General features: G+C 45.0%; 1 protein-coding gene across 5 annotated transcripts in view; it reads left to right on the top strand.

Moving 5' to 3' along the window:
- Window positions 1-27,279, top strand: part of NPRL3 (NPR3 like, GATOR1 complex subunit) — an 83,287-nt gene that overhangs the window by 48,077 nt on the left and 7,931 nt on the right. For all 5 annotated transcript variants that reach the window (XM_069733942.1, XM_069733940.1, XM_069733945.1 and 2 more), the window contains 4 exons: window positions 3,913-4,019; window positions 8,390-8,519; window positions 10,874-11,063; window positions 12,451-12,643. In XM_069733942.1, the coding sequence (XP_069590043.1) occupies window positions 3,913-4,019; window positions 8,390-8,519; window positions 10,874-11,063; window positions 12,451-12,643 (620 nt within the window). The remainder of the gene's footprint in view (window positions 1-3,912; window positions 4,020-8,389; window positions 8,520-10,873; window positions 11,064-12,450; window positions 12,644-27,279) is intronic.

Below are 27,279 nucleotides of genomic sequence, written 5' to 3'. Positions count from 1 at the left end.
AAAACTCATTCCATACAGTAAATGGGGCCGTTATTGCAGCAGGTGCATGGATTTCTGCAATCCCCACTTCTGTGCATGGAATAGTCACAGCTATTTCTGTAACTCGTCTGCCACCGGTGAATATACAAAATAGCTCCTGTGTGTTGTCCGTACTACAGCCACATGTAGTAAAGGCCGCCTGGGGTGGAGCATGACGGTAATGGTGACATGGTTCCCTCCAGAGGTCAGCAGGAGGTATTAGGCTATGTGCACACATTGTGGATTAGTTTTAGGAATTTTTGGTGCGGATTCTGCATCTCTTGGCAGAAAACGTAGGTGCGGATTTGTTGCGTTTTTTGCACGGATTTTGTGCTGATTTACTCCTGCAGATTTCTACAATGGAATAGGTACAAAAACGCTGCAGATCCGCAAAAATGAAGTGACATGCTACTTTCAATCCGCAGCATTTCCGCATGGAATTTTCTGCACCATTAGCACAGCGTTTTTTTCCCCTATTGATTTACATTGTACTGTAAATCACTTGCAGATCTGCGGCGTTTCTGCACGGTAAAAAACGCTGCGGATTCGCAGGAAATCCGCAACGTGTGCACATACCCTAAGGGTATGTGCACACGGTGCGGATTTGCTCCGGATTCGCAGCGGATTTTACCGTGCAGAAACGCTGCAGATCCGCACTGTGATGTACAGTACAATGTTAGTTAATGAGAAAAAAAAAGCTGTGCAGAAAAATCAGTGCGGAATTGCTGCGGATTTCACTTCTTTTGTGCGGATTTGCAGCTTTTCTGCACCCCTCCATGTTAAAAATCCGCAGTGGCAAAATCCGCAGCAATTCCGCATAAAAACCGCACAAAATCCGCATAAAAACCGCGGCAATTCCGTGGCTGCAGATTCTGCCAGGAGCTGCGGATTTTGTGCAGAAAATTCTGCAACTCTTTTCTTACGTGTGCACATAGCCTAACACTTATTATATCGTTAAAGGGAACCTGTCAGCAGGATTCTGCACAGTAACCTACAGACAGTGTCAGGTCATAGTTACATAGTTATTAAGGTTGAAGGAAGACTTTAAGTCCATCTAGTTCAACCCATAGTCTAACCTAACATGCCCTAACATGTTGATCCAGAGGAAGGCAAAAAAAACCCATGTGGCAAAGAGTAAGCTCCACTTTGGGGAAAAAAATTCCTTCCCGACTCCACATACGGCAATCAGACTAGTTCCCTGGATCAACGCCCTATCAAGGAATCTAGTATATATACCCTGTAACATTATACTTTTCCAGAAAGGTATCCAGTCCCCTCTTAAATTTAAGTAATGAATCACTCATTACAACATCATACAGCAGAGTGTTCCATAGTCTCACTGCTCTTACAGTAAAGAATCCGCGTCTGTTATTATGCTTAAACCTTTTTTCCTCCAGACGTAGAGGATGCCCCCTTGTCCCGGTTTCAGGTCTATGATTAAAAAGATCATCAGATAGGTCTTTGTACTGTCCCCTCATATATTTATACATTAACATAAGATCACCCCTTAGTCTTCGTTTTTCCAAACTAAATAGCCCCAAATGTAATAACCTATCTTGGTATTGCAGACCCCCCAGTCCTCTAATAACCTTGGTCGCTCTTCTCTGCACCCGCTCCAGTTCAGCTATGTCTTTCTTATACACCGGAGACCAGAACTGTGCACAGTATTCTAAGTGTGGTCGAACTAGTGACTTGTATAGAGGTAAAATTATGTTCTCCTCATGAGCATCTATGCCTCTTTTAATGCATCCCATTATTTTATTTGCCCTAGTAGCAGCTGCCTGACACTGACCACTGAATATGAGTTTGTCATCCACCCATACACCCAGGTCTTTTTCATTGACGGTTTTGCCCAGAGTTTTAGAATTAAGCACATCGTTATACATCTTATTACTTCTACCCAAGTGCATGACCTTACATTTATCCCCATTAAAGCTCATTTGCCATTTATCAGCCCAAGCTTCTAGTTTACATAAATCATCCTGTAATATAAAATTGTCCTCCTCTGTATTGATTACCCTGCAGAGTTTAGTGTCATCTGCAAATATTTAAATTCTGCTCTGGATGCCCGCTACTAGGTCATTAATAAATATGTTAAAAAGAAGAGGGCCCAATACTGTCCCCTGTGGTACCCCACTGCTAACCGCGACCCAGTCCGAGTGTGTTCCATTAATAACCACCCTTTGTTTCCTATCCCTGAGCCAGCTCTCAACACACTTAAGGTACCTTCACACTAAGCGATGCTGCAGCGATACCGACAACGATGTCGATCGCTGCAGCGTCGCTGTTTGGTCGCTGGAGAGCTGTCACACAGACAGCTCTCCAGCGACCAACAATGCCGGTAACCAGGTTAAACATCGGGTTACTAATCGCAGGGCCGCTTAGTAAATAAAATATGTAGACTAGGACTGCCCCATTATGAGAATGCCGTGAAGTGGCGGGGTAGCTCAAAGAATTGATCAATTGTTTACTAAATGTCTCATATTTGAAATACAGTTAGAATTTATGTGCAATTGCACTTCAGTTATTGCGTTCTGACCATAAGCAGTGCTGGCTTCTTCCCTTTTTTTTTGCTTTGCATTGGTATGAGGTCAGATCCCCTGCCGGAGCCCACATCGAAGCCGTGACATGTCAGCTGTTTTAAACAGCTGACATGTGTGCACAATAGTGGCGAGTGGAATTGCGATCCACCCGCCGCTAATAACTAGTTAAATGCCGCTGTCAAATGCTGACAGCGGCATTTAACTACCGCTTCCAGCCGCGCGGCGGAGGGAATGCGCTCATCGCCGACCCTCGTCACATGTTCGGGGGTCAGCGATGCGTTGGCATAGTAACCAGAGGTCTCCTTGAGACCTCTATGGTTGCTGATGCTGGCTTGCTGTGAGCGCCACCCTGTGGTCGGCGCTCATAGCAAGCCTGTAATAAGGCTACATAGAAGCGATCTGATGATTGCTGCTATGTAGCAGAGCCGATCAGGCTATGCCAGTTTAAAAAAAAAATGAAATAAAAAAAAATATAAAAGTTTAAATCACCCCCCTTTCGCCCCATTCAAAATAAAACAATAAAAATAAAATAAAATCTACACATATTTGCTATTGCCGCGTTCAGAATTGCTCGATCTGTCAATAACAAAAAGGATTAACCTGATCGCTAAATGGCGTAGCGAGAAAAAAATTAGAAACACCAAATTTACGTTTTTTTGGTCGCCACGACATTGCATTAAAATGCAATAACGGGCGATCAAAAGAACGTATCTGCACCAAAATGGTATCATTAAAAAGTCGACTCGGTGCGCAAAAAATAAGCTCTCACCCGACCCCAGATCACGAAAAATGGAGACACTAAGGCTATCAGAAAATGGCACAATTTTTTTTTTTAGCAAAGTTTGGAATTTTTTTTCACCACTTAGATAAAAAAAGAACCTAGACATGTTTGGTGTCTATGAACTCGTAATGACCTGGAGAATCATAATGGCAGGTCAGTTTTAGCATTTAGTGAACCTAGCAAAAAAGCCAAACAAAAAACACGCATGGGATTGCACTTTTTTGCAATTTCACCACACTTGAATTTTTTTTCCCATTTTCTAGTACACGACATGCTAAAACCAATGATGTCATTCAAAAGTACAACTCGTCCCACAAAAAATAACATCGCGATATTGATGGAAACATAAAAAAGTTATGGCTCTGGGAATGAGGGGAGTGAAAAACGAACATGGATAAACGGAAAATCGTGTTAATCATTATAACAGTGCTGACCTGACACTGTGTGTAGGTTACTGGGCACAATCCTGCTGACAGGTTCCCTTTAAATATGGTTTGTTATGATGGGTATGATTATTAGCTGCCTGAATCGCCTTGTGTAATTCATGTTTCTATGTGTTACTCTGTGTAGGTATTTCAGCTGGCCGCACACTTGGTTTACTGGGGTAAAGCCATTATCATTTATCCGCTGTGTGAAAACAATGTCTACATGTTATCCCCAAATGCAAATGTTGGGCTGTAAGTATAGTGTGTGTTCGCAAATTGAAAAGTGAATTTTTATAACATATAATTAGACTTATCAGGCCATGTAAGGCCAGTATTGAGCTATTTCTGAAGGAGGTGTAGTAGATACTATGTGTCCTGCTTCTTCTCGTTCCTTCTTAAGAAAGACCAATTTGCCAGCTTTTGTATAAGGGGTGAAGTAGGAGGTGCAGGTCTAGGCTATAATCTAGCTCTGGACCGTACCTTACAGTATTATGTACATCTGATGTACAGGTCCTTCTCAAAAAATTAGCATATAGTGTTAAATTTCATTATTTACCATAATGTAATGATTACAATTAAACTTTCATATATTATAGATTCATTATCCACCAACTGAAATTTGTCAGGTCTTTTATTGTTTTAATACTGATGATTTTGGCATACAACTCCTGATAACCCAAAAAACCTGTCTCAATAAATTAGCATATTTCACCCATCCAATCAAATAAAAGTGTTTTTTAATAACAAACAAAAAAACCATCAAATAATAATGTTCAGTTATGCACTCAATACTTGGTCGGGAATCCTTTGGCAGAAATGACTGCTTCAATGCGGCGTGGCATGGAGGGAATCAGCCTGTGACACTGCTGAGATGTTATGGAGGCCCAGGATGCTTCAATAGCGGCCTTAAGCTCATCCAGAGTGTTGGGTCTTGCGTCTCTCAACTTTCTCTTCACAATATCCCACATATTCTCTATGGGGTTCAGGTCAGGAGAGTTGGCAGGCCAATTGAGCACAGTAATACCATGGTCAGTAAACCATTTACCAGTGGTTTTGGCACTGTGAGCAGGTGCCAGGTCGTGCTGAAAAATGAAATCTTCATCTCCATAAAGCATTTCAGCCGATGGAAGCATGAAGTGCTCCAAAATCTCCTGATAGCTAGCTGCATTGCCCCTGCCCTTGATGAAACACAGTGGACAAACACCAGCAGCTGACATGGCACCCCACACCATCACTGACTGTGGGTACTTGACACTGGACTTCAGGCATTTTGGAATTTCCTTCTCCCCAGTCTTCCTCCAGACTCTGGCACCTTGATTTCCGAATGACATGCAAAATTTGCTTTCATCAGAAAAAAGTACTTGGGACCACTTAGCAACAGTCCAGTGCTGCTTCTCTGTAGCTCAAAAGTGGCTTTACCTGGGGAATGCGGCACCTGTAGCCCATTTCCTGCACACGCCTGTGCACGGTGGCTCTGGATGTTTCCACACCAGACTCCAGTCCACTGCTTCCTCAGGTTCCCCAAGGTCTGGAATCGGTCCTTCTCCACAATCTTCCTCAGGGTCCGGTCTCCTCTTCTCGTTGTACAGCGTTTTCTGCCACATTGTTTCCTTCCAACAGACTTACCATTGAGGTGCCTTGATACAGCACTGTGGGAACAGCCTATTTGTTGAGAAATTTCTTTCTGGGTCTTACCCTCTTGCTTGAGGGTGTCAATGATGGCCTTCTTGACATCTGTCAGGTCGCTAGTCTTACCCATGATGGGGGTTTTGAGTAATGAACCAGGCAGTGAGTTTATAAAAGCCTCAGGTATCTTTTGCATGTGTTTAGAGTTAATTAGTTGATTCAGAAGATTAGGGTAATAGGTCGTTTAGAGAACCTTTTCTTGATATGCTAATTTATTGAGACAGGTTTTTTGGGTTATCAGGAGTTGTATGCCAAAATCATCAGTATTAAAACAATAAAAGACCTGACAAATTTCAGTTGGTGGATAATGAATCTATAATATATGAAAGTTTAATTGTAATCATTACATTATGGTAAATAATGAAATTTAACACTATATGCTAATTTTTTGAGAAGGACCTGTATAGTGGCTTGTTCTGTCCCCTTACCTACAACACCCAGCCAAGAAAACTGAGACTTGCAGATTCACAAACTGTAAATTAGAACTATGTGCAGAATATGTATGTGTAAATCTATCCATATATGCAGTATTTCTTGGACTGTAAGGCTGTGTGCACACGTTCTTGATTTTTCGTGTTTTTTCGCTATAAAAACGCGATAAAACCGCCAAAAAACGCTCACATTAAGCAATTAAAAGAATGCAATCCGCATTTTGTATGCACATGCTGCGTTTTTTTTCCTGAGTGGAATCGCATTCCGGAAAAAAATGCAGCATGTTCATTAATTTGCGGAACCGCGGGGATTCCGCACACATAGGAATGCATTGATCTGCTTACTTCCTGCATGGGGCTATGCCCACCATGCGGGAAGTAAGCGGATCATGTGTGGATGGTACCCAGGGTGGAGGAGAGGAGACTCAGACTGGGCACCATATCACTGTAAAAAAAAAAAAAAGAATTAAAATTAAAAATAGTGATATGCTCCCCTTCTGATGGCCCCCGGAGTCTTCCCGCATGCTGCGCCTTCCGTTCCCAGGGATGCTTTGTGTGAAGGACCTGCGAAGACGTCGCGGTCACATGACCATGACGTCATCCCAGGTCCTTCGCACACAGTATCCCTGGGAACGGAAGCCGCCGAGTGCACCGCTGAGGAGATCGGGGGCCGTCGGAGAGTAGGAATAACCATTTTTTAAATTATTTTTAACATTCTATCTTTTTACTATTGATGCTGCAAAAAGTTGTAGTAAAAAGTTGGTCACACTTGTCAAACACTCTGCCTGATGTTGGTGTGACCAACCTGTCAATCAGTTTTCCAAGCGATGCTACAGATCGCTTGGAAAACGCTAGCATTCTGCAAGCTAATTACGCTTGCAAAACGCTAGTGTTTAGCGGGAATACGCATGCCAATTCCGCATGCGATATACCCGTGGCAGGAGTTGCGGAATTGCCGCTGAAATTTCCGTGCCAATTCTGCAACGTGTTCACTTAGCCTAAGAAAAAGCGTCCCTGTGAAACACTGAAAGCACAATGCAGCAGCACAGCTCTCTACTACAGCTGACACTGATCAGTCTGATCGCTGCAGGGCAGGAGAACCTACCAGGGTCTGCACATCACTAAACTTACAGGGATGATAAGCGAAAGGACCTTTTAGGTCATGTGATCTGACACATGCCTAGAGGGAAATTCACAATGTGGCTGTGTGAGTTGATGTAGCAGAGCTGTGTATGGCAGAGTTGGGTGTACATACAGCAGTGTAGTGTATATGTGTGCACTGCAGAGTGTACGTAATGTTCACACTATAAAGATCTATATGTATAATACACATGCCTCAGAGACACTAAAGGCACCGTTACACTAAACGACTTACCAACGATCACGACCAGCTATATGACCTGGCCGTGATCGTTGGGAAGTCGTTGTGTGGTCGCTGGGGAGCTGTCACACAGACAGCTCTCTCCAGCGGCCAACGATCAGGTGAACGACTTGGGTATCGTTGAAACTGTCTTCAACGATGCCGAAGTCCCCGGGTAACCAGGGTAAACATTGGGTTACTAAGTGCAGGGCCGCGCTTAGTAACCCGATATTTACCCTGGTTACCATTGTAAAAGTTAAAAAAAAACAAAACAAAAAAAAACACTACATACTCACATTCCGATGTCTGTCACGTCCCCCGCTGTCGGTTTCCCTACACTGACTGTGTCAGCGCCGGCCGGCCGTAAAGCAGAGCACAGCGGTGACGTCACCGATGTGCTCTGCTTTACGGCCGGCGCTGACAGTCAGTGCAGGGAAGCTGACGGCGGGGGACGTGACAGATATCAGAATGTGATTATGTACTGTTTTTTTTTTTTTTTTTTTAACTTTTACAATGGTAACCAGGGTAAATATCGGGTTACTAAGCACGGCCCTGCGCTTAGTAACCCGATATTTACCCTGGTTACAAGTGAACACATCGCTGGATCGGCGTGTGTGACGCCGATCCAGCGATGACAGCGGGTGATCAGTGACCAAAAAAGGTCCTGATCATTCCCCAACAACCAACGATCTCCCAGCAGGGGCCTGATCGTTGGTCGCTGTCACACATAACGAGATCGTTAGCAAGATCGTTGCTACGTCACAAAAAGCGTGACGTTGCAACGATATCGTTAACGAAATAGTTACGTGTGAAGGTACCTTAACAATAGGTCTGTTACCTCCCTATTCTGCCCATTGTACTAAGATTAGTGTTAGTGACCCCTGCACTTCACACCTCCAAGGAAGCTTTAATTAGAAGGACATCTATTCTTCAAATTGTTTTGCTTTCTAAACTAGGGGTGCGTCTTCTATTTCTGTAGTCCGATAATTTACTCATAGGACTGCATGGCACATGTTCATGAAATTAGGAATCTCTCCGTTGTACGGATGTTTTTTTAATCAGAAGCTAGAGTAAAGTATACGATGTTAGCTTTGTCAGATGAGGCGTATACGGTATCACTCACTGCCGTCCGTTCTGTCTTCCAGCTACTCGCGTCTGGCAGAGCAGTTTTCACATCAGTTTCCTACACACGACCTCCCCTCTGTTCTTTCTAAGTTTTCTCTACCTGTTTCTTTATCAGAGTTCAAAAACCCATTATCACCACCGAGGCAAGAGGTAAGGGGATAACATGTCCTATATTGCAGGGGTCCCCAACTCCAGTCCTCAAGGCCCACCAACAGGTCATGTTTTCAGGATTTCCTTTGCATTGCACAGGTGATGCAATTATTACCTGGGCAAGACTAAGGAAATCCTGAAAACATGACATGTTGGTGGGCCTTGAGGACTGGAGTTGGGGACCCCTGCTATATTGTATTTTATCATCACTGCTGCACCAAAGGTGCTCAAACATCTAGCACAGCTTGTAAGTGTAGTGACAAAGCTTACATCATAAATATGCCTTGAAATAGCAGTCATTCCCTGTGAACTTTTCTACACTTTTCACCTACAAACGTAAATGTTTATTTGCATTTTTGTGATATACCAACACAAAGTAGCAAATATTTGTAAAGCGTAAAGGAAATGATACATGGTTTTCTAATTATTAAAAAAAAAATATAAATCTGAAAATCCAGATAGCAGCATACATACCGTATAAGTTCGTGGGTGTAAAGTTAAAAATTGTGGAAAAGTTCACAGTTTATTAATACTTTTTCAAGGCACTGTATACTTATACTGTAAACTAATAAATATAGCTATGAAAAAAGGACAGCTATTTGTCTTTAACTTAACTAGAGTTGTTATTATATGATACCCCTACAATTTTCCCTGTCTACCTAATCTCTAAATGTTTGTTTACTGCACTTTCTGTAACGTTTTGTTTGAAAGGAGTCTCTAACGTGACGGGATGCTGGGGCTGCACTCGCTCCCCACAGTGTCCATCGCCCCTTCTGGAACAGGACATCACAGAGGGCAGCGCTGCATTTAGTCACTTGTTTCTTGCATCACTGCCTTCAGAAGATTTCCTGGATTCTGGGTGACGGACGCCGTAGCAGATCTCTTCTTTTGTCTCCACCACCACCATAGCGTCTAACTGAAAGATGATGTTGTTAAGGTGTGGAGATAGAAGCAGTGAGTGACACCAGTGGTTCCCCACAACTTCTAGCACCGCTTTCAAATGAGTAATCATCAGAGGGCAGTGATAGAAGTAGTAAGTGACACCAGCGCCGGACCTTGATGACAATTCGTTTGAGTGCGGTGTTAGAAACTGTGGTGTTTCGCTGGTGTAATTCACTGTTTCTTTCTCTGTGTCCTGATGAAGTCTTTCACTGTTAGAAAATGTGGCAGCAGAGGAGCTATAGATGCTACAGGGTATTGAGTGCAGCGCCAGCATCCTGTGATGTCCTGTGTGAGACTCCTCTCAAATGAAACATCACAGGAAGTGAAGGAAGTAACAAATTTAAGGATTAGATAGGTAGGCAGAAGTGTATGGTATTGTATAATAAAGGTAATTACAAAAGTGTTTAGGTTGGGAAGACAGATATTTAGAAAGGGCGTTTTAGATACCTTACCACCCCTACAAGCCTGTCATACACATTAGATGGCTGTTGGCTGAAGAAGTATTTGGCATCGTTCGGCCAAGAGCCATCTCGGCAGACTCTCCCATTCACGAGTGCTCATTCATCTGTATTCTCTATATGAAAGCCTCCAACTGACATGTCAGCCAGGCTAATCCCTGGGAGAGCAATGTGATCAGCAGTCCAAAATTGGGCATGTCCAATCGGCAACTCTCCCAACACCCCCATACACCTCAGACTGTCAGCCGAACCCGTCAATAATCGGTGGGTTTAGCTCACATTAGTCTAATGTGTAAGGAAGCCTTTAGGAGTGATTTAGCAAAACTGGTGCAAGGGAAAAGTGTAATATCTGATTTACATTTTGACTTTTGACTCTGGTAAATGAGAGGAGGAGTCTGACTGGTTAATATGGGGAATTACTGCGCTTTTCTTTTGCACCAGTTTTGATAACTTTCCCTGTGATGTCCAAACTGGTAATTATAATTATTGGGACTCCCCGTCTAGTGATTGAAGAGGCTTCCAGCAATTGGACTCCCAGCATTCCTACATTCTCACCTTTCCTGGGTAGATGACATATGACCACCGATCGACCAAACCGCTGCATGACCAGCTCTATCCTCACCTACTGTATTCTTACCCATCCCTTGTAGATTGTGAGCCTTCGTGGGCAGGGTCCTCTCTCCTCCTGTACCAGTTATGTCTTGTATTGTTTAAGATTATTGTGCTTGTTTTTACTATGTATACCCCTCCTCACATGTAAAGCGCCATGGAATAAATGGCGCTATAATAATAAATAATAATAATAAATAATAATAATATGATGTTTACGGGACAACCCATTTAATATTAAATTTGTTTCTTGGTCTAAGTCATAGAGTAATTGTTGATAAGGATATTCTGTTTGCCCCATGATTTGTTCAGTGTTCTCCCTAATGTCTGTGTTGGACTCTGCAGCCCCACCTCATCCAAATGGTCATTTGGATGCTTCAGCGGCAACTTCTAATCCAGATCCACACATTTGTCTGCCTCCTGGTGCCCCCCAAAGAAGATGCCGCTTTGTCAAAAGAAGAAGATACACCTTTTGCTGCCAGAGTTGGTGGTCGCAGTCTGAGCACACCAAATGCACTAAGCTTCGGCTCACCAAGTAATGTGTATTATTACTACTACTATGGTTCTGTATTGGTGTGACCATATGTCTGATAATTCACCGTTGTTGGTTCCAGAGGAACCTGCTGGTGGCCACACATGAGATAAGCCATTAATGTATGGTCTGTGCAGTCTCCAGCCCCCATAAATCAGTTAGCAGAGTGGTCCCATCATTGCAGTATGGGTGATGTGACTCCTGTGCTCAGGCGGCCGTGTCCGCTCAGGCGGCAGTGTCCGCTCAGGCGGCAGTGTCCGCTCAGGCCGCAGTGTCCGCTCAGGCGGCAGTGTCCGCTCAGGCGGCAGTGTCCGCTCAGGCCGCAGTGTCCGCTCAGGCCGCAGTGTCCGCTCAGGCGGCAGTGTCCGCTCAGGCGGCAGTGTCCGCTCAGGCGGCAGTGTCCGCTCAGGCGGCAGTGTCCGCTCAGGCGGCAGTGTCCGCTCAGGCGGCAGTGTCCGCTCAGGCGGCAGTGTCCGCTCCTGCATTTCACTGTTGTTCACTTCATTGATCTGACCTGCAATACCACAGACACAAGTGAGGTCCACCACAATCCCAGTTGCTTGTAGTTGTGCAGATCAGTGAGGGGCCCAGCCTGGATTTTAAATGCATTAAACATTTTGGCCATCTGTTTTTTTTTTTTTGGTGAACTATTCACTTGAATAGGGAATTTTGATCCAGTAAAAGGATGTTTTTTAATGCACATTGTCACAACATAAGCATACCTGGTCATGTGACTAGCCCCATTGAATTTGCTGCTGAGTGGCCCCATTTCTGCCACCTTGGTGTATATACGAATCCCAGTTATAGTGTGGGTTTCATGGGAGATTATATACTATATAATGCAATGCGCTGTATATTACCATACTGCAATGTACTAGTGTGTAGTACAAGTGATCAAGCTCGGGGGTCTCAAGAATAACATGAAAATAAGAGTTAAAATAAATATTAAAGTGTGAATCAAACTTTAACCTTTTGAAAATAAACTGAACAAAGCAATAAGCAAATTTAGTGTCACTTTTGTAATAGTCCAATCTATCAATCAAAATCCAAAAAATTCTGTAACCCATTAGGTGAAAGCCAAGATAAGGAATAAAAACTGAAAAGCTAAAATTCACAGTTTAAAAATGCAATACAACGCCGTCAAAATGTTCTATGTACCCCAAAATGTTTTCAATAAAAAAGCTCCTCACCCACATCCATAAAACATAAATAAAAGTATGTCTCTTGGAAGAAAAGGGGAAAAAAAGAAATGTTTGCATCCTTGAGGGCTTAATATATTTTACCTTGTGGGCGGCATTTCTATCTGCAAAACATGAGAAACCTGCTGTAAATGTCATGTACCTCCTCGCATCCAGTGTTACTAAGATATCTGTGTAATGTTCCTCCTCAGCCAGCAGCGATGACATGACACTCACCAGTCCCAGCATGGACAACTCCAGTGCCGAGCTGCTCCCAGGAGGAGACTCTCCAGTCAATAAGAGAGCAACGGAAAACCTTCTTGCAAGTCTGACTCAGGCCGAGAGGGAAGCCATTCTCAATGTGCCTGCAGCTCAAAACCAGGAGGACCTCAAAATGTTTGCCAGGTAAGGATGATACAAATTGAGTATCCAAAGAAATGACTGCTTTAATGAGATCCATTAAAGGGGTTGTCTACTAGATAGATTAGCGAAATTAGGATTATTTAGTCTAGAAAAAAGACGACTGAGGGGCGATCTAATAACCATGTATAAGTATATAAGGGGACAATACAAATATCTCGCTGAGGATCTGTTTATACCAAGGAAGGTGACGGGCACAAGGGGGCATTCTTTGCATCTGGAGGAGAGAAGGTTTTTCCACCAACATAGAAGAGGATTCTTTACTGTTAGGGCAGTGAGAATCTGGAATTGCTTGCCTGAGGAGGTGGTGATGGCGAACTCAGTCGAGGGGTTCAAGAGAGGCCTGGATGTCTTCCTGGAGCAGAACAATATTGTATCATACAATTAGGTTCTGTAGAAGGACGTAGATCTGGGGATTTATTATGATGGAATATAGGCTGAACTGGATGGACAAATGTCTTTTTTCGGCCTTACTAACTATGTTACTATGTTACTAGTCGTTCAACTCCTTAATTGTTTCCCCCAAGTAAAACAATAACTCCTATACTCCTTGCCGGTGCTGGAGACGTGACTGACATCCGGAGGAAGTGAGGGCTGCGGCTGCTCTCTCGCTTCCTCCAGATGTCTGATTTGTCCGAATTGTTTGCAGGGATCATGTGACATAAGAATGTCACAGGAGATCCTTTGCTGTCTCCGCTGGAACAGAGGCAGCGCCAACTCCGCTGGAACAGCGCTGGAGGAGAGTATAGGTGTTTTACTTGGGGAACAGGGGTTGTCCAAGTAGTGAACAACCCCCTTAACTAGAACACACCCATGTCTCCCAAGAGCTACTGTATGAAAGTCATTCTAAAAGCGTACACATATACAGTGGGGCAAAAAAGTATTTAGTCAGTCAGCAATAGTGCAAGTTCCACCACTTAAAAAGATGAGAGGCGTCTGTAATTTACATCATAGGTAGACCTCAACTATGGGAGACAAACTGAGAAAAAAAAATCCAGAAAATCACATTGTCTGTTTTTTTAACATTTTATTTGCATATTATGGTGGAAAATAAGTATTTGGTCAGAAACAAAATTTCATCTCAATACTTTGTAATATATCCTTTGTTGGCAATGACAGAGGTCAAACGTTTTCTGTAAGTCTTCACAAGGTTGCCACACACTGTTGTTGGTATGTTGGCCCATTCCTCCATGCAGATCTCCTCTAGAGCAGTGATGTTTTTGGCTTTTCGCTTGGCAACACGGACTTTCAACTCCCTCCAAAGGTTTTCTATAGGGTTGAGATCTGGAGACTGGCTAGGCCACTCCAGGACCTTGAAATGCTTCTTACGAAGCCACTCCTTCGTTGCCCTGGCGGTGTGCTTTGGATCATTGTCATGTTGAAAGACCCAGCCACGTTTCATCTTCAATGCCCTTGCTGATGGAAGGAGGTTTGCACTCAAAATCTCACGATACATGGCCCCATTCATTCTTTCATGTACCCGGTTCAGTCATCCTGGCCCCTTTGCAGAGAAATAGCCCCAAAGCATGATGTTTCCACCACTATGCTTTACACTAGGTATGGTGTTTGATGGATGCAACTCAGTATTCTTTTTCCTCCAAACACGACAAGTTGTGTTTCTACCAAACAGTTCCAGTTTGGTTTCATCAGACCATAGGACATTCTCCCAAAACTCCTCTGGATCATCCAAATGCTCTCTAGCAAACTTCAGACGGGCCCGGACATGTACTGGCTTAAGCAGTGGGACACGTCTGGCACTGCAGGATCTGAGTCCATGGTGGCATAGTGTGTTACTTATGGTAGGCCTTGTTACATTGGTCCCAGCTCTCTGCAGTTCATTCACTAGGTCCCCCCGCGTGGTTCTGGGATTTTTGCTCACAGTTCTTGTGATCATTCTGACCCCACGGGGTGGGATTTTGCGTGGAGCCCCAGATCGAGGGAGATTATCAGTGGTCTTGTATGTCTTCCATTTTCTAATTATTGCTCCCACTGTTGATTTCTTCACTCCAAGCTGGTTGGCTATTGCAGATTCAGTCTTCCCAGCCTGGTGCAGGGCTACAATTTTGTTTCTGGTGTCCTTTGACAGCTCTGTGGTCTTCACCATAGTGGAGTTTGGAGTCAGACTGTTTGAGGGTGTGCACAGGTGTCTTTTTATACTGATAACAAGTTTAAACAGGTGCCATTACTACAGGTAATGAGTGGAGGAAAGAGGAGACTCTTAAAGAAGAAGTTACAGGTCTGTGCGAGCCAGAAATCTTGATTGTTTGTTTCTGACCAAATACTTATTTTCCACCATAATATGCAAATAAAATGATAAAAAAACAGACAATGTGATTTTCTGGATTTTTTTTTTCTCAGTTTGTCTCCCATAGTTGAGGTCTACCTATGATGTAAATTACAGACGCCTCTCATCTTTTTAAGTGGTGGAACTTGCACTATTGCTGACTGACTAAATACTTTTTTGCCCCACTGTAGATGAGTTCTTTACCAAGCTGATTTTGGAGCTTTTGTTTAAAGCACGAGCTGCACTATGGCAGGTGTAAATATAATTTCTCAGCAGAAAACCAATTTCTCAGAGTGCTGGGAGATGTATGTTAAAAGTATTGTATACAGTAGTATGGTAACATTTGGTGGGAGAGGAAGGAGATGCAGCTTGTTTTTGTCTTTGTGTAAAGTTGTGTTCTGTGTTCACTGCAGAAGTGGAAATCGCCCAGTGATCAGGATGCCATGCATAGCATATTAGGTGTATGGCAGGATGAAACCGCACGGAGCGAGAACAATCATCACCCCCGAGAGACCTATGCCGTACTAGGAAATTTAATACCTAGAATCTGGTGTGCGCCTCGCCACAAATCTTTCTCCAGTCAGTCATTAATTTGACAAGTGGGGGTTGCCATGCCCCTGTCCCAGCTCTGCCCACTCTGTTGGAGCTAGGAAAAATGGAATGGAAAGAGCTGTACATTTTTAACACCACTGTCCCTTGTGACAAAATATAGCACATTCTCAAAGCTTTTTACACAAGAATTCTATTGGAAAAGCTATGATGAATTGGGGTCGTAGTTTTTGTGAAAACAGTTTCAGTGTAATCATGCTTTAATCATGACCTCTGCACTCTGTGGTTTTCAGTCCAGTGGGTGGTCCCACAGCTTTCTTTGTAGAAGCATGCACACAGATAGCCATCAATCACTGATGGGACCGCCCGCTGGACTGAAAATCCTAGAATGAGCAGAGGTATAACTAAAGGCCCCTTCACATTAAGCGACGCTGCAGCGATACCGACAACGATCCGGATCGCTGCAGCGTCGCTGTTTGGTCGCTGGAGAGCTGTCACACAGACAGCTCTCCAGCGATCAACGATCCCGAAGTCCCCGGGTAACCAGGGTAAACATCGGGTTACTAAGCGCAGGGCCGCGCTTAGTAACCCGATGTTTACCCTGGTTACCAGCGTAAAAGTAAAAAAAAAAAAAACAGTACATACTTACCTATCGCTGTCTGTCCCCGGCGCTGTGCTCTGCACTCCTCCTGTACTGGCTGTGAGCACAGCGGCCGGAAAGCAGAGCGGTGACGTCAGCGCTCTGCTTTCCGGCTGACCGACGCTCACAGCCAGTACAGGAGGAGTGCAGAGAAGCAGAGCGCCGGGGACAGACAGCGGTAGGTAAGTATGTACTGTTTTTTTTTTTTTACTTTTACGCTGGTAACCAGGGTAAACATCGGGTTACTAAGCGCGGCCCTGCGCTTATTAACCCGATGTTTACCCTGGTTACCAGTGAAGACATCACTGGATCGGTGTCACACACGCCGATCCAGCGATGTCCACGGGAGATCCAGCGACGAAATAAAGTTCTGGACTTTGTTCAGCGACCAACGATCTCCCAGCAGGGGCCTGATCGTTGGTCGCTGTCACACATAACGATTCCTTAACGATATCGTTGCTACGTCACAAAAAGCAACGATATCGTTAACGATATCGTTATGTGTGAAGGTACCTTAAGGAAAATCCGAATTACACTTCATTTTTTCTCACAAAACTGTATATATGTGTATTCAGCTCCCCCTGCTCTATTACAGGGTCCTAGTAAAGGACCCACCATAAAGAATACATTTAACTAGGCAAAAAAAGGTGGAAATAAATGGTTTTGTAAGTTACAGTTATTAAAAATGATGCTCCATTAAAAAAATAACAAACTTTCATCTACTGACATTTGCTACCTGGCGTTATTCCTGCTGAAAGCTTTATCCGTCCTCCGAGTGGCCGATCAGCTGGCCGAGCATGCACAGTACCTGTCATCATAAGAGTCCCCCCCAACTCCCCACCCCCAGTGTGCACAACGAATGCTCCCTACACTCGCCTCGCATTGGTCTGACAGCGAGCATGGAAGCAAGCTAGTGATTCTCCCCCCCTGTGCTCATAAGTGTGACCTCCGAGTGGGGGCGGCTGCGTTATGCTCCTTTGGGGGCGGCTGCGTTATGCTCCTGTGGGGGCGGCTGCGTTATGCTCCTGTGGGGGCGGCTGCGTTATGCTCCTGTGGGGGCGGCTGCGTTATGCTTCTGTGGGGGCGGCTGCGTTATGCTCCTGTGGGGGCGGCTGCGTTATGCTCCTGTGGGGGCGGCTGCGTTATGCTCCTGTGGGGGCGGCTGCGTTATGCTCCTGTGGGGGCGGCTGCGTTATGCTCCTGTGGGGGCGGCTGCGTTATGCTCCTGTGGGGGCGGCTGCGTTATGCTCCTGTGGGGGCGGCTGCGTTATGCTCCTGTGGGGGCGGCTGCGTTATGCTCCTTTGGGGGCGGCTGCGTTATGCTCCTGTGGGGGCGGCTGCGTTATGCTCCTGTGGGGGCGGCTGCGTTATGCTCCTGTGGGGGCGGCTGCGTTATGCTCCTTTGGGGGCGGCTGCGTTATGCTTCTGTGGGGGCGGCTGCGTTATGCTTCTGTGGGGGCGGCTGCGTTATGCTCCTGTGGGGGCGGCTGCGTTATGCTCCTGTGGGGGCGGCTGCGTTATGCTCCTGTGGGGGCGGCTGCGTTATGCTCCTGTGGGGGCGGCTGCGTTATGCTCCTGTGGGGGCGGCTGCGTTATGCTCCTGTGGGGGCGGCTGCGTTATGCTCCTGTGGGGGCGGCTGCGTTATGCTCCTGTGGGGGCGGCTGCGTTATGCTCCTGTGGGGGCGGCTGCGTTATGCTCCTGTGGGGGCGGCTGCGTTATGCTCCTGTGGGGGCGGCTGCGTTATGCTCCTGTGTGGGGCGGCCGCGTTATGCTCCTGTGGGGGCGGCCGCGTTATCCTCCTGTGGGGGCGGCTGCATTATCCTCCTATGGGGGCGGCTGCATTATCCTCCTATGGGGGGCTGCATTATCCTCCTATGGGGGGCTGCATTATCCTCCTATGGGGGGCTGCATTATCCTCCTATGGGGGGCTGCATTATACTCCTATGATGCTGCATTATACTCCTATGGGGGCTGCATTATACTCCTATGATGCTGCATTATACTCCTATGATGCTGCATTATACTCCTATGATGCTGCATTATACTCCTTTGATGCTGCATTATACTCTTAGGGAGGTGTTATGGCTGGCAATCAGGCAACACAGCGTGCAGTAATCAGCGCACATACAGAGATCTGGCAATAACCAAAAACAATAGGACGAGCTCTGAGACGTGGAATCTCTGTAGACTGCAGTACCTGATCTATCCTCACACAACTGGAAGCAGCAGTGGATTGCGCCTATCAACTACCTATGCAACTCGGCACTGCCTGAGGAGCTGACTAGCCTGAAGATAGAAATACAAGCCTGACTTACCTCAGAGAAATACCCCAAAGGAATAGGCAGCCCCCACATATAATGACTGTTAGCAAGATGAAAAGACAAACGTAGGAATGAAATAGATTCAGCAAAGTGAGGCCCGATATTCTAGACAGAGCGAGGATAGCAAAGAGAACTATGCAGTCTACAAAAAACCCTAAAACGAAAACCACGCAAAGGGGCAAAAAGACCCACCGTGCCGAACTAACAGCACGGCGGTGCACCCCTTTGCTTCTCAGAGCTTCCAGCAAAAGATAATAACAAGCTGGACAGAAAAAACAGAAAACAAACTAGAAGCACTTATCTAGCAGAGCAGCAAGCCCAAGGAAAGATGCAGTAGCTCAGATCCAACACTGGAACATTGACAAGGAGCAAGGAAGACAGACTCAGGTGGAGCTAAATAGCAAGGCAGCCAACGAGCTCACCAAAACACCTGAGGGAGGAAGCCCAGAGACTGCAATACCACTTGTGACCACAGAAGTGAACTCAGCCACAGAATTCACAACAGTACCCCCCCCTTGAGGAGGGGTCACCGAACCCTCACCAGAACCCCCAGGCCGACCAGGATGAGCCACATGAAAGGCACGAACAAGATCTGGGGCATGGACATCAGAGGCAAAAACCCAGGAATTATCTTCCTGAGCATAACCCTTCCATTTGACCAGATACTGGAGTTTCCGTCTAGAGACACGAGAATCCAAAATCTTCTCCACAATATACTCCAATTCCCCCTCCACCAAAACAGGGGCAGGAGGCTCCACAGATGGAACCATAGGTGCCACGTATCTCCTCAACAACGACCTATGGAATACATTATGTATGGAAAAGGAGTCTGGGAGGGTCAGACGAAAAGACACCGGATTGAGAATCTCAGAAATCCTATACGGACCAATAAAACGAGGTTTAAATTTAGGAGTGGAAACCTTCATAGGTATATGACGAGAAGATAACCAAACCAGATCCCCAACACGAAGTCGGGGTCCCACACGGCGTCTGCGATTAGCGAAAAGCTGAGCCTTCTCCTGGGACAAGGTCAAATTGTCCACTACCTGAGTCCAGATCTGCTGCAACCTGTCCACCACATAATCCACACCAGGACAGTCCGAAGACTCAACCTGTCCTGAAGAGAAACGAGGATGGAACCCAGAATTGCAGAAAAATGGAGAGACCAAGGTAGCCGAGCTGGCCCGATTATTAAGGGCGAACTCAGCCAACGGCAAAAATGACACCCAATCATCCTGGTCAGCGGAAACAAAACATCTCAGATATGTTTCCAAGGTCTGATTGGTTCGTTCAGTCTGGCCATTAGTCTGAGGATGGAAGGTCGAGGAAAAAGATAGGTCAATGCCCATCCTACCACAAAAGGCTCGCCAGAACCTCGAGACAAACTGGGAACCTCTGTCAGAAACAATATTCTCAGGAATGCCATGTAAACGAACCACATGCTGGAAGAACAAAGGCACCAAATCAGAGGAGGAAGGCAATTTAACCAAGGGCACCAGATGGACCATTTTAGAAAAGCGATCACAGACCACCCAAATGACAGACATCTTTTGAGAAACGGGAAGGTCAGAAATGAAATCCATCGAAATATGTGTCCAAGGCCTCTTCGGGACCGGCAAGGGCAAAAGCAACCCACTGGCACGTGAACAGCAGGGCTTAGCCCTAGCACAAATTCCACAGGACTGCACAAAAGCACGCACATCCCGTGACAGAGATGGCCACCAGAAGGATCTAGCAACCAACTCCCTGGTACCAAAGATTCCTGGATGACCGGCCAGCACCGAACAATGAAGTTCAGAGATAACTTTACTAGTCCACCTATCAGGGACGAACAGTTTCTCGGCCGGACAACGATCAGGTTTATTAGCCTGAAATTTCTGCAACACTCTCCGCAAATCAGGGGAGATGGCAGACACAATGACTCCTTCCTTGAGGATACTCGCCGGCTCAGATAACCCCGGAGAGTCGGGCACAAAACTCCTAGACAGAGCATCCGCCTTCACATTTTTAGAGCCCGGAAGGTATGAAATCACAAAATCAAAACGAGCAAAAAATAACGACCAACGGGCCTGTCTAGGATTCAAGCGCTTGGCAGACTCAAGATAAGTAAGGTTCTTATGATCAGTCAAAACCACCACGCGATGCTTAGCACCCTCAAGCCAATGACGCCACTCCTCGAATGCCCACTTCATGGCCAGCAACTCTCGGTTGCCCACATCATAATTACGCTCAGCAGCAGAAAATTTCCTGGAAAAGAAAGCACATGGTTTGAACACTGAGCAACCAGAACCTCTCTGTGACAAAACCGCCCCTGCACCAATCTCAGAAGCATCAACCTCGACCTGGAACGGAAGAGAAACATCAGGTTGACACAACACAGGGGCACAGCAAAAACGACGCTTCAACTCCTGAAAAGCTTCCACGGCAGCAGAAGACCAATTAACCAAATCAGCACCCTTCTTGGTCAAATCGGTCAATGGTCTGGCAATGCTAGAAAAATTACAGATGAAGCGACGATAAAAATTAGCAAAGCCCAGGAATTTCTGCAAACTTTTTAGAGATGTCGGCTGAGTCCAATCCTGGATGGCCTGAACCTTAACCGGATCCATCTCGATAGTAGAAGGGGAAAAGATGAACCCCAAAAATGAAACTTTCTGCACACCGAAGAGACACTTTGATCCCTTCACGAACAAGGAATTAGCACGCAGTACCTGGAAAACCATTCTGACTTGCTTCACATGAGACTCCCAATCATCTGAGAAGATCAAAATGTCATCCAAGTAAACAATCAAGAATTTATCCAGATACTCACGGAAAATGTCATGCATAAAAGACTGAAAAACAGATGGAGCATTGGCAAGTCCGAACGGCATCACCAGATACTCAAAATGACCCTCGGGCGTATTAAATGCCGTTTTCCATTCATCTCCCTGCCTGATTCTCACCAGATTATACGCACCACGAAGATCAATCTTAGTAAACCAACTAGCCCCCTTAATCCGAGCAAACAAGTCAGAAATCAATGGCAAGGGATACTGAAACTTAACAGTGATCTTATTAAGAAGGCGGTAATCAATACACGGTCTTAGCGAACCATCCTTCTTGGCTACAAAAAAGAACCCTGCTCCCAATGGTGACGACGATGGGCGAATATGTCCCTTCTCCAGGGACTCCTTCACATAACTGCGCATAGCGGTGTGTTCAGGTACGGACAAATTAAATAAACGACCCTTAGGGAATTTACTACCAGGAATCAAATCGATAGCACAATCACAATTCCTATGCGGAGGAAGGGCATCAGACCTGGACTCCTCAAATACATCCTGAAAGTCCGACAAGAACTCTGGGATGTCAGAAGGAATGGATGACGAAATAGACAAAAATGGAACATCACCATGTACTCCCTGACAACCCCAGCTGGTACCGACATAGAGTTCCAATCCAATACTGGATTATGGGTTTGTAGCCATGGCAACCCCAACACGACCACATCATGCAAATTATGCAGTACCAAAAAGCGAATAACTTCCTGATGTGCAGGAGCCATGCACATGGTCAGCTGGGCCCAGTACTGAGGCTTATTCTTGGCCAGAGGTGTAGCATCAATTCCTCTCAACGGAATAGGACACCGCAAAGGCTCCAAGAAAAATCCACAACGTTTAGCATAATCCAAATCCATCAGATTCAGGGCAGCGCCTGAATCCACAAACGCCATGACAGAATATGATGACAAAGAGCACATTAAGGTAATAGACAAAAGGAATTTGGACTGTACAGTACCAATAACGGCAGAGCTATCGAACCGCCTAGTGCGTTTAGGACAATTAGAAATAGCATGAGTAGAATCACCACAATAGAAACACAGTCTGTTCAGACGTCTGTGTTCGTGCCGTTCTACTTTAGTCATAGTCCTGTCGCACTGCATAGGCTCAGGCTTACTCTCAGACAATACCGCCAGATGGTGCACAGATTTACGCTCGCGCAAGCGACGACCGATCTGAATGGCCAAGGACATAGACTCATTCAAACCAGCAGGCATAGGAAATCCCACCATTACATCCTTAAGAGCTTCAGAGAGACCCTTTCTGAACAAAGCCGCTAGTGCAGATTCATTCCACAGAGTGAGTACTGACCATTTTCTAAATTTCTGACAATATACTTCTACATCATCCTGACCCTGGCATAAAGCCAGCAGATTTTTCTCAGCTTGATCCACTGAATTAGGCTCATCGTAAAGCAATCCCAGCGCCTGGAAAAATGCATCAACATTACTCAATGCAGAATCTCCTGGTGCAAGAGAAAACGCCCAGTCCTGTGGGTCGCCGCGCAAAAAAGAAATAATAATCAAAACCTGTTGAATAGGATTACCAGAAGAATGAGGTTTCAAGGCCAAAAATAGCTTACAATTATTTCTGAAGCTCAGGAACTTAGTTCTGTCACCAAAAAACAAATCAGGAATCGGAATTCTTGGTTCTAGCATCGATTTCTGATCAATAGTATCTTGAATCTTTTGTACATTTACAACGAGATTATCCATTGAGGAGCACAGAGCCTGAATATCCATGTCCACAGCTGTGTCCTGAAGCACTCTAATGTCTAGGGGAAAAAAAAGACTGAAGACAGAGCTAAGAAAAAAAAATGATGTCAGGATTTCTTTTTTCCCTCTATTGGAAATCATTGAATGGCTCCTTGTACTGTTATGGCTGGCAATCAGGCAACACAGCGTGCAGTAATCAGCGCACATACAGAGATCTGGCAATAACCAAAAACAATAGGACGAGCTCTGAGACGTGGAATCTCTGTAGACTGCAGTACCTGATCTATCCTCACACAACTGGAAGCAGCAGTGGATTGCGCCTATCAACTACCTATGCAACTCGGCACTGCCTGAGGAGCTGACTAGCCTGAAGATAGAAATACAAGCCTGACTTACCTCAGAGAAATACCCCAAAGGAATAGGCAGCCCCCACATATAATGACTGTTAGCAAGATGAAAAGACAAACGTAGGAATGAAATAGATTCAGCAAAGTGAGGCCCGATATTCTAGACAGAGCGAGGATAGCAAAGAGAACTATGCAGTCTACAAAAAACCCTAAAACGAAAACCACGCAAAGGGGCAAAAAGACCCACCGTGCCGAACTAACAGCACGGCGGTGCACCCCTTTGCTTCTCAGAGCTTCCAGCAAAAGATAATAACAAGCTGGACAGAAAAAACAGAAAACAAACTAGAAGCACTTATCTAGCAGAGCAGCAAGCCCAAGGAAAGATGCAGTAGCTCAGATCCAACACTGGAACATTGACAAGGAGCAAGGAAGACAGACTCAGGTGGAGCTAAATAGCAAGGCAGCCAACGAGCTCACCAAAACACCTGAGGGAGGAAGCCCAGAGACTGCAATACCACTTGTGACCACAGAAGTGAACTCAGCCACAGAATTCACAACAGGGAGGCCTGCGTTATACTCTTATGGGGAAGCTGCGTTATACTATATGGAGAACTAGCTGAAGAGCCCGGCGTTGCCTGGGCATAGTAAATATCTGTGGTTAGTTAGAGCACCTCAATTCTCTTATTTTCCCATCACGCCTCTCATTTTCCCAATCACATCTTTCATTTTCCCCCTTACATCTCTCATTTTCTCCCTCACACCTCTAATTTTCTCCCTCACTCCTCTCATTCCCGCCTAACACTTGTCATTTCGACCTCACATCTGTCATTTTCCGATCACTACACTATTTTCCCTCACTCCTCTCATTTTGCACTCACACCTTTTTATTTTCACCTCACACCTCTCATTTTCACCTCAGTATATACATGTTTGTCATCTCCCTTATATATAGTATACACCTGCATGTCATCTCCTGTATATAGTATATACCTATATGTCATCTCCCCTGTATATAGTATATACCTGCTGTGTGTCATCTCCCCTGTATATAGTATATACCTGTATGTCATCTCCTCCTATATATAGTATATACCTGTATGTCATCTCCTATATATAGTATATACCTGTATGTCATCTCCTCCTATATATGGTATATACCTGTATGTCATCTCCTCCTATATATGGTATATACCTGTATGTCATCTCCTTCTATATATAGTATATACCTGTATGTCATCTCCTCCTGTATATAGTATATACCTGTGTGTCATCTCCCCTGTATATAGTATATATCTGTGTGTCATCTCCTCCTGTATATAGTATTTACCTGTATGTCATCTTCTATATATAGCATATACCTGTATGTCATCTCCTCCTGTATATAGTATATACCTGTAGGTAATCTGCTCCTGTATATAGTATATACCTGTGTGTCATCTCCTCCTGTATATAGTATATACCTGTATGTCATCTCCTGTATATAGTATGTACCTGTATGTCATCTCCTCCTCTATATAGTATATACCTGTGTGTCATCTCTCCTGTATATAGTATATATCTGTGTGTCATCTCCCCTGTATATAGTATATACCTGTGTGATCTCCTGTATTAGACCTCGTTAACACGTTATTTGCTCAGTATTTTTACCTCAGTATTTGTAAGATAAATTGGCAGCCTGATAAATCCCCAGCCAACAGGAAGCCCTCCCCCTGGCAGTATATATTAGCTCCCACATACACATAATAGACAGGTCATGTGACTGACAGCTGCTGTATTTCCTATATGGTACATTTGTTGCTCTTGTAGTTTGTCTGCTTATTAATCTAATTTTTATTTTTGAAGGCTAATACCAGACTTGTGTGTGTTTTAGGGCGAGTTTCGTTTGTCAAGTTGTGTGTGTTGAGTTGTGTGTGGCGACATGCATGTAGCGACTTTTGTGAGATGAGTTTTGTGTGGCAACATGCGTGTAGCAACTTTTTGTGTGTCGAGTTGCATGTGACAGGTTAGTGTAGCAAGTTGTGTGCAGCAAGTTTTGCGCATGGTGAGTTTTGCGCGTGGTGAGTTTTATGTCTGGTGCCTTTTGAGTATGTGCAAGTTTTGTGTGAGGCAACTTTTGCATGTGTTGCAAATTTTGTGCATGTGGCAATTTTTCCACGTGTGCAAGTTTTGCGTGTGGCGAGTTTTCCACGAGGTGAGTTTTGCACTTGTGACGAGTTTTGCGTGAGCCTAGTTTTTGCATGTGGCGAGTTTTGCGCGTGGTGAGTTTTGAGCGGCGACTTTTGTGTTTCGACTTTTATGTGGCGAGGTTGGTGTATGTGTGGTGAAATGTGTGCTGAGGGTGGTATATGTGTTCAAGCACGTGGTAGTGTGTGGCGCATTTTGTGTGTGTGTTCATATCCCCGTGTGTGGTGAGTATCCCATGTCGGGGTCCCACCTTAGCAACTGATCGGTATATACTCTTTGGCGCCATCGCTCTCATTCTTTAAGTCCCTTTTGTTCACATCTGGCAGCTGTCAATTTGCCTCCCAACACTTTTCCTTTCACTTTTCCCCATTATGTAGATAGGGGAAAAATAGTTTGGTGAATTGGAAAGCGCGGAGTTAAAATTTCACTTCACAACATAGCCTATGACGCTCTCAGGGTCCAGACGTGTGACTGTGCAAAATTTTGTGGCTGTAGCTGCGACGCCTCCAACACTTTTCATTTCACTTTTTCCCCATTATGTAGATAGGGGCAAAATTGTTTGGTGAATTGGAAAGCGCGGGGTTAAAATTTCACCTCACAACATAGCCTATGACGCTCTCAGGGTCCAGACGGGTGACTGTGCAAAATTTTGTTGCTGTAGCTGCGACGCTTCCAACACTTTTCCTTTCACTTTTTTCCCCATTATGTAGATAGGGGCAAAATTGTTTGGTGAATTGGAACGCGCGGGGTTAAAATTTCGCCTCACAATATAGCCTATGACGCTCTCGGGGTCCAGACGTGTGACTGTGCAAAATTTTGTGGCTGTAGCTGCGACGGTGCAGATGCCAATCCCGGACATACACACACACACACACACACACACACACACATTCAGCTTTATATAGTAGACTATGGTGAGCATTGTACTGTTAATACTGTATGGAGGACTATGGTGTGCATTGTACTGTATGGAGCACTGTGGGGTGTGTATTATACTATATGGAGGACAATGGGGTGCATTATACTATGTGTTGGACTACGGGGTTCACTATATTATGTGGAAGAGTATGATGTGCATTATACTGTATAGAAGACTATGGGGTGCACTATATTATGTGGAGGACTTTGGGGTGCATTATAGTAAACAAGCAAAATGCTACCTATTCATCGAGTGATTGGATTGTTATTACTGGAACAATAATTATCCCCAGCACATCACGTGTAGCATATGTGCTGCTGATAACATGATACTGTATGGGGACAGATTGATCTACTAGTGATTGTTCTGTGCCCATCATTCTTCCTCAGCCGGTGTAAAGAGGCCGAGAAAGAAGCACCGTCTGCGAATTGAGATAATGTGTGCAACCTGTAAAGCGCTGCGGAATATGTTAGCGCTATATAAAAATAAAAGATTATTTATATACTGATTTGGCTTTTATTCCAACTCATATTGCAAGACTCGTTAAAGGGATGATTGTGACTTGTAGGATCACTACTTCCAACAGGTGGCGCTATAGAGTTCAAGTCCTCTTTTTCTCTGAAGAGGCAATTTGCATATTAAATTTCCCAGAGGAGCATTGCACGGCGAATAAGCCTCCTTACCTCGACAAGCCAGAGCTGGTATGTCACTCTCCACAAGGAGAAACCTTACCCCAATATTGTTGATCACACTCATTTAACGGCCTGAACTCGGCACATGTAAACACAGCTGAAATGTTTCTGTGTCATTGTGCAATATGTCAGCATTTGGGGCCCCA

Source organism: Ranitomeya imitator, chromosome 7 (genome assembly GCF_032444005.1).
Source record: "Ranitomeya imitator isolate aRanImi1 chromosome 7, aRanImi1.pri, whole genome shotgun sequence".
Lineage (NCBI taxonomy): Eukaryota > Metazoa > Chordata > Amphibia > Anura > Dendrobatidae > Ranitomeya > Ranitomeya imitator.
Note: the sequence above shows the minus strand (reverse complement) of the source record. Positions and strands in the feature narration are given on the sequence as shown.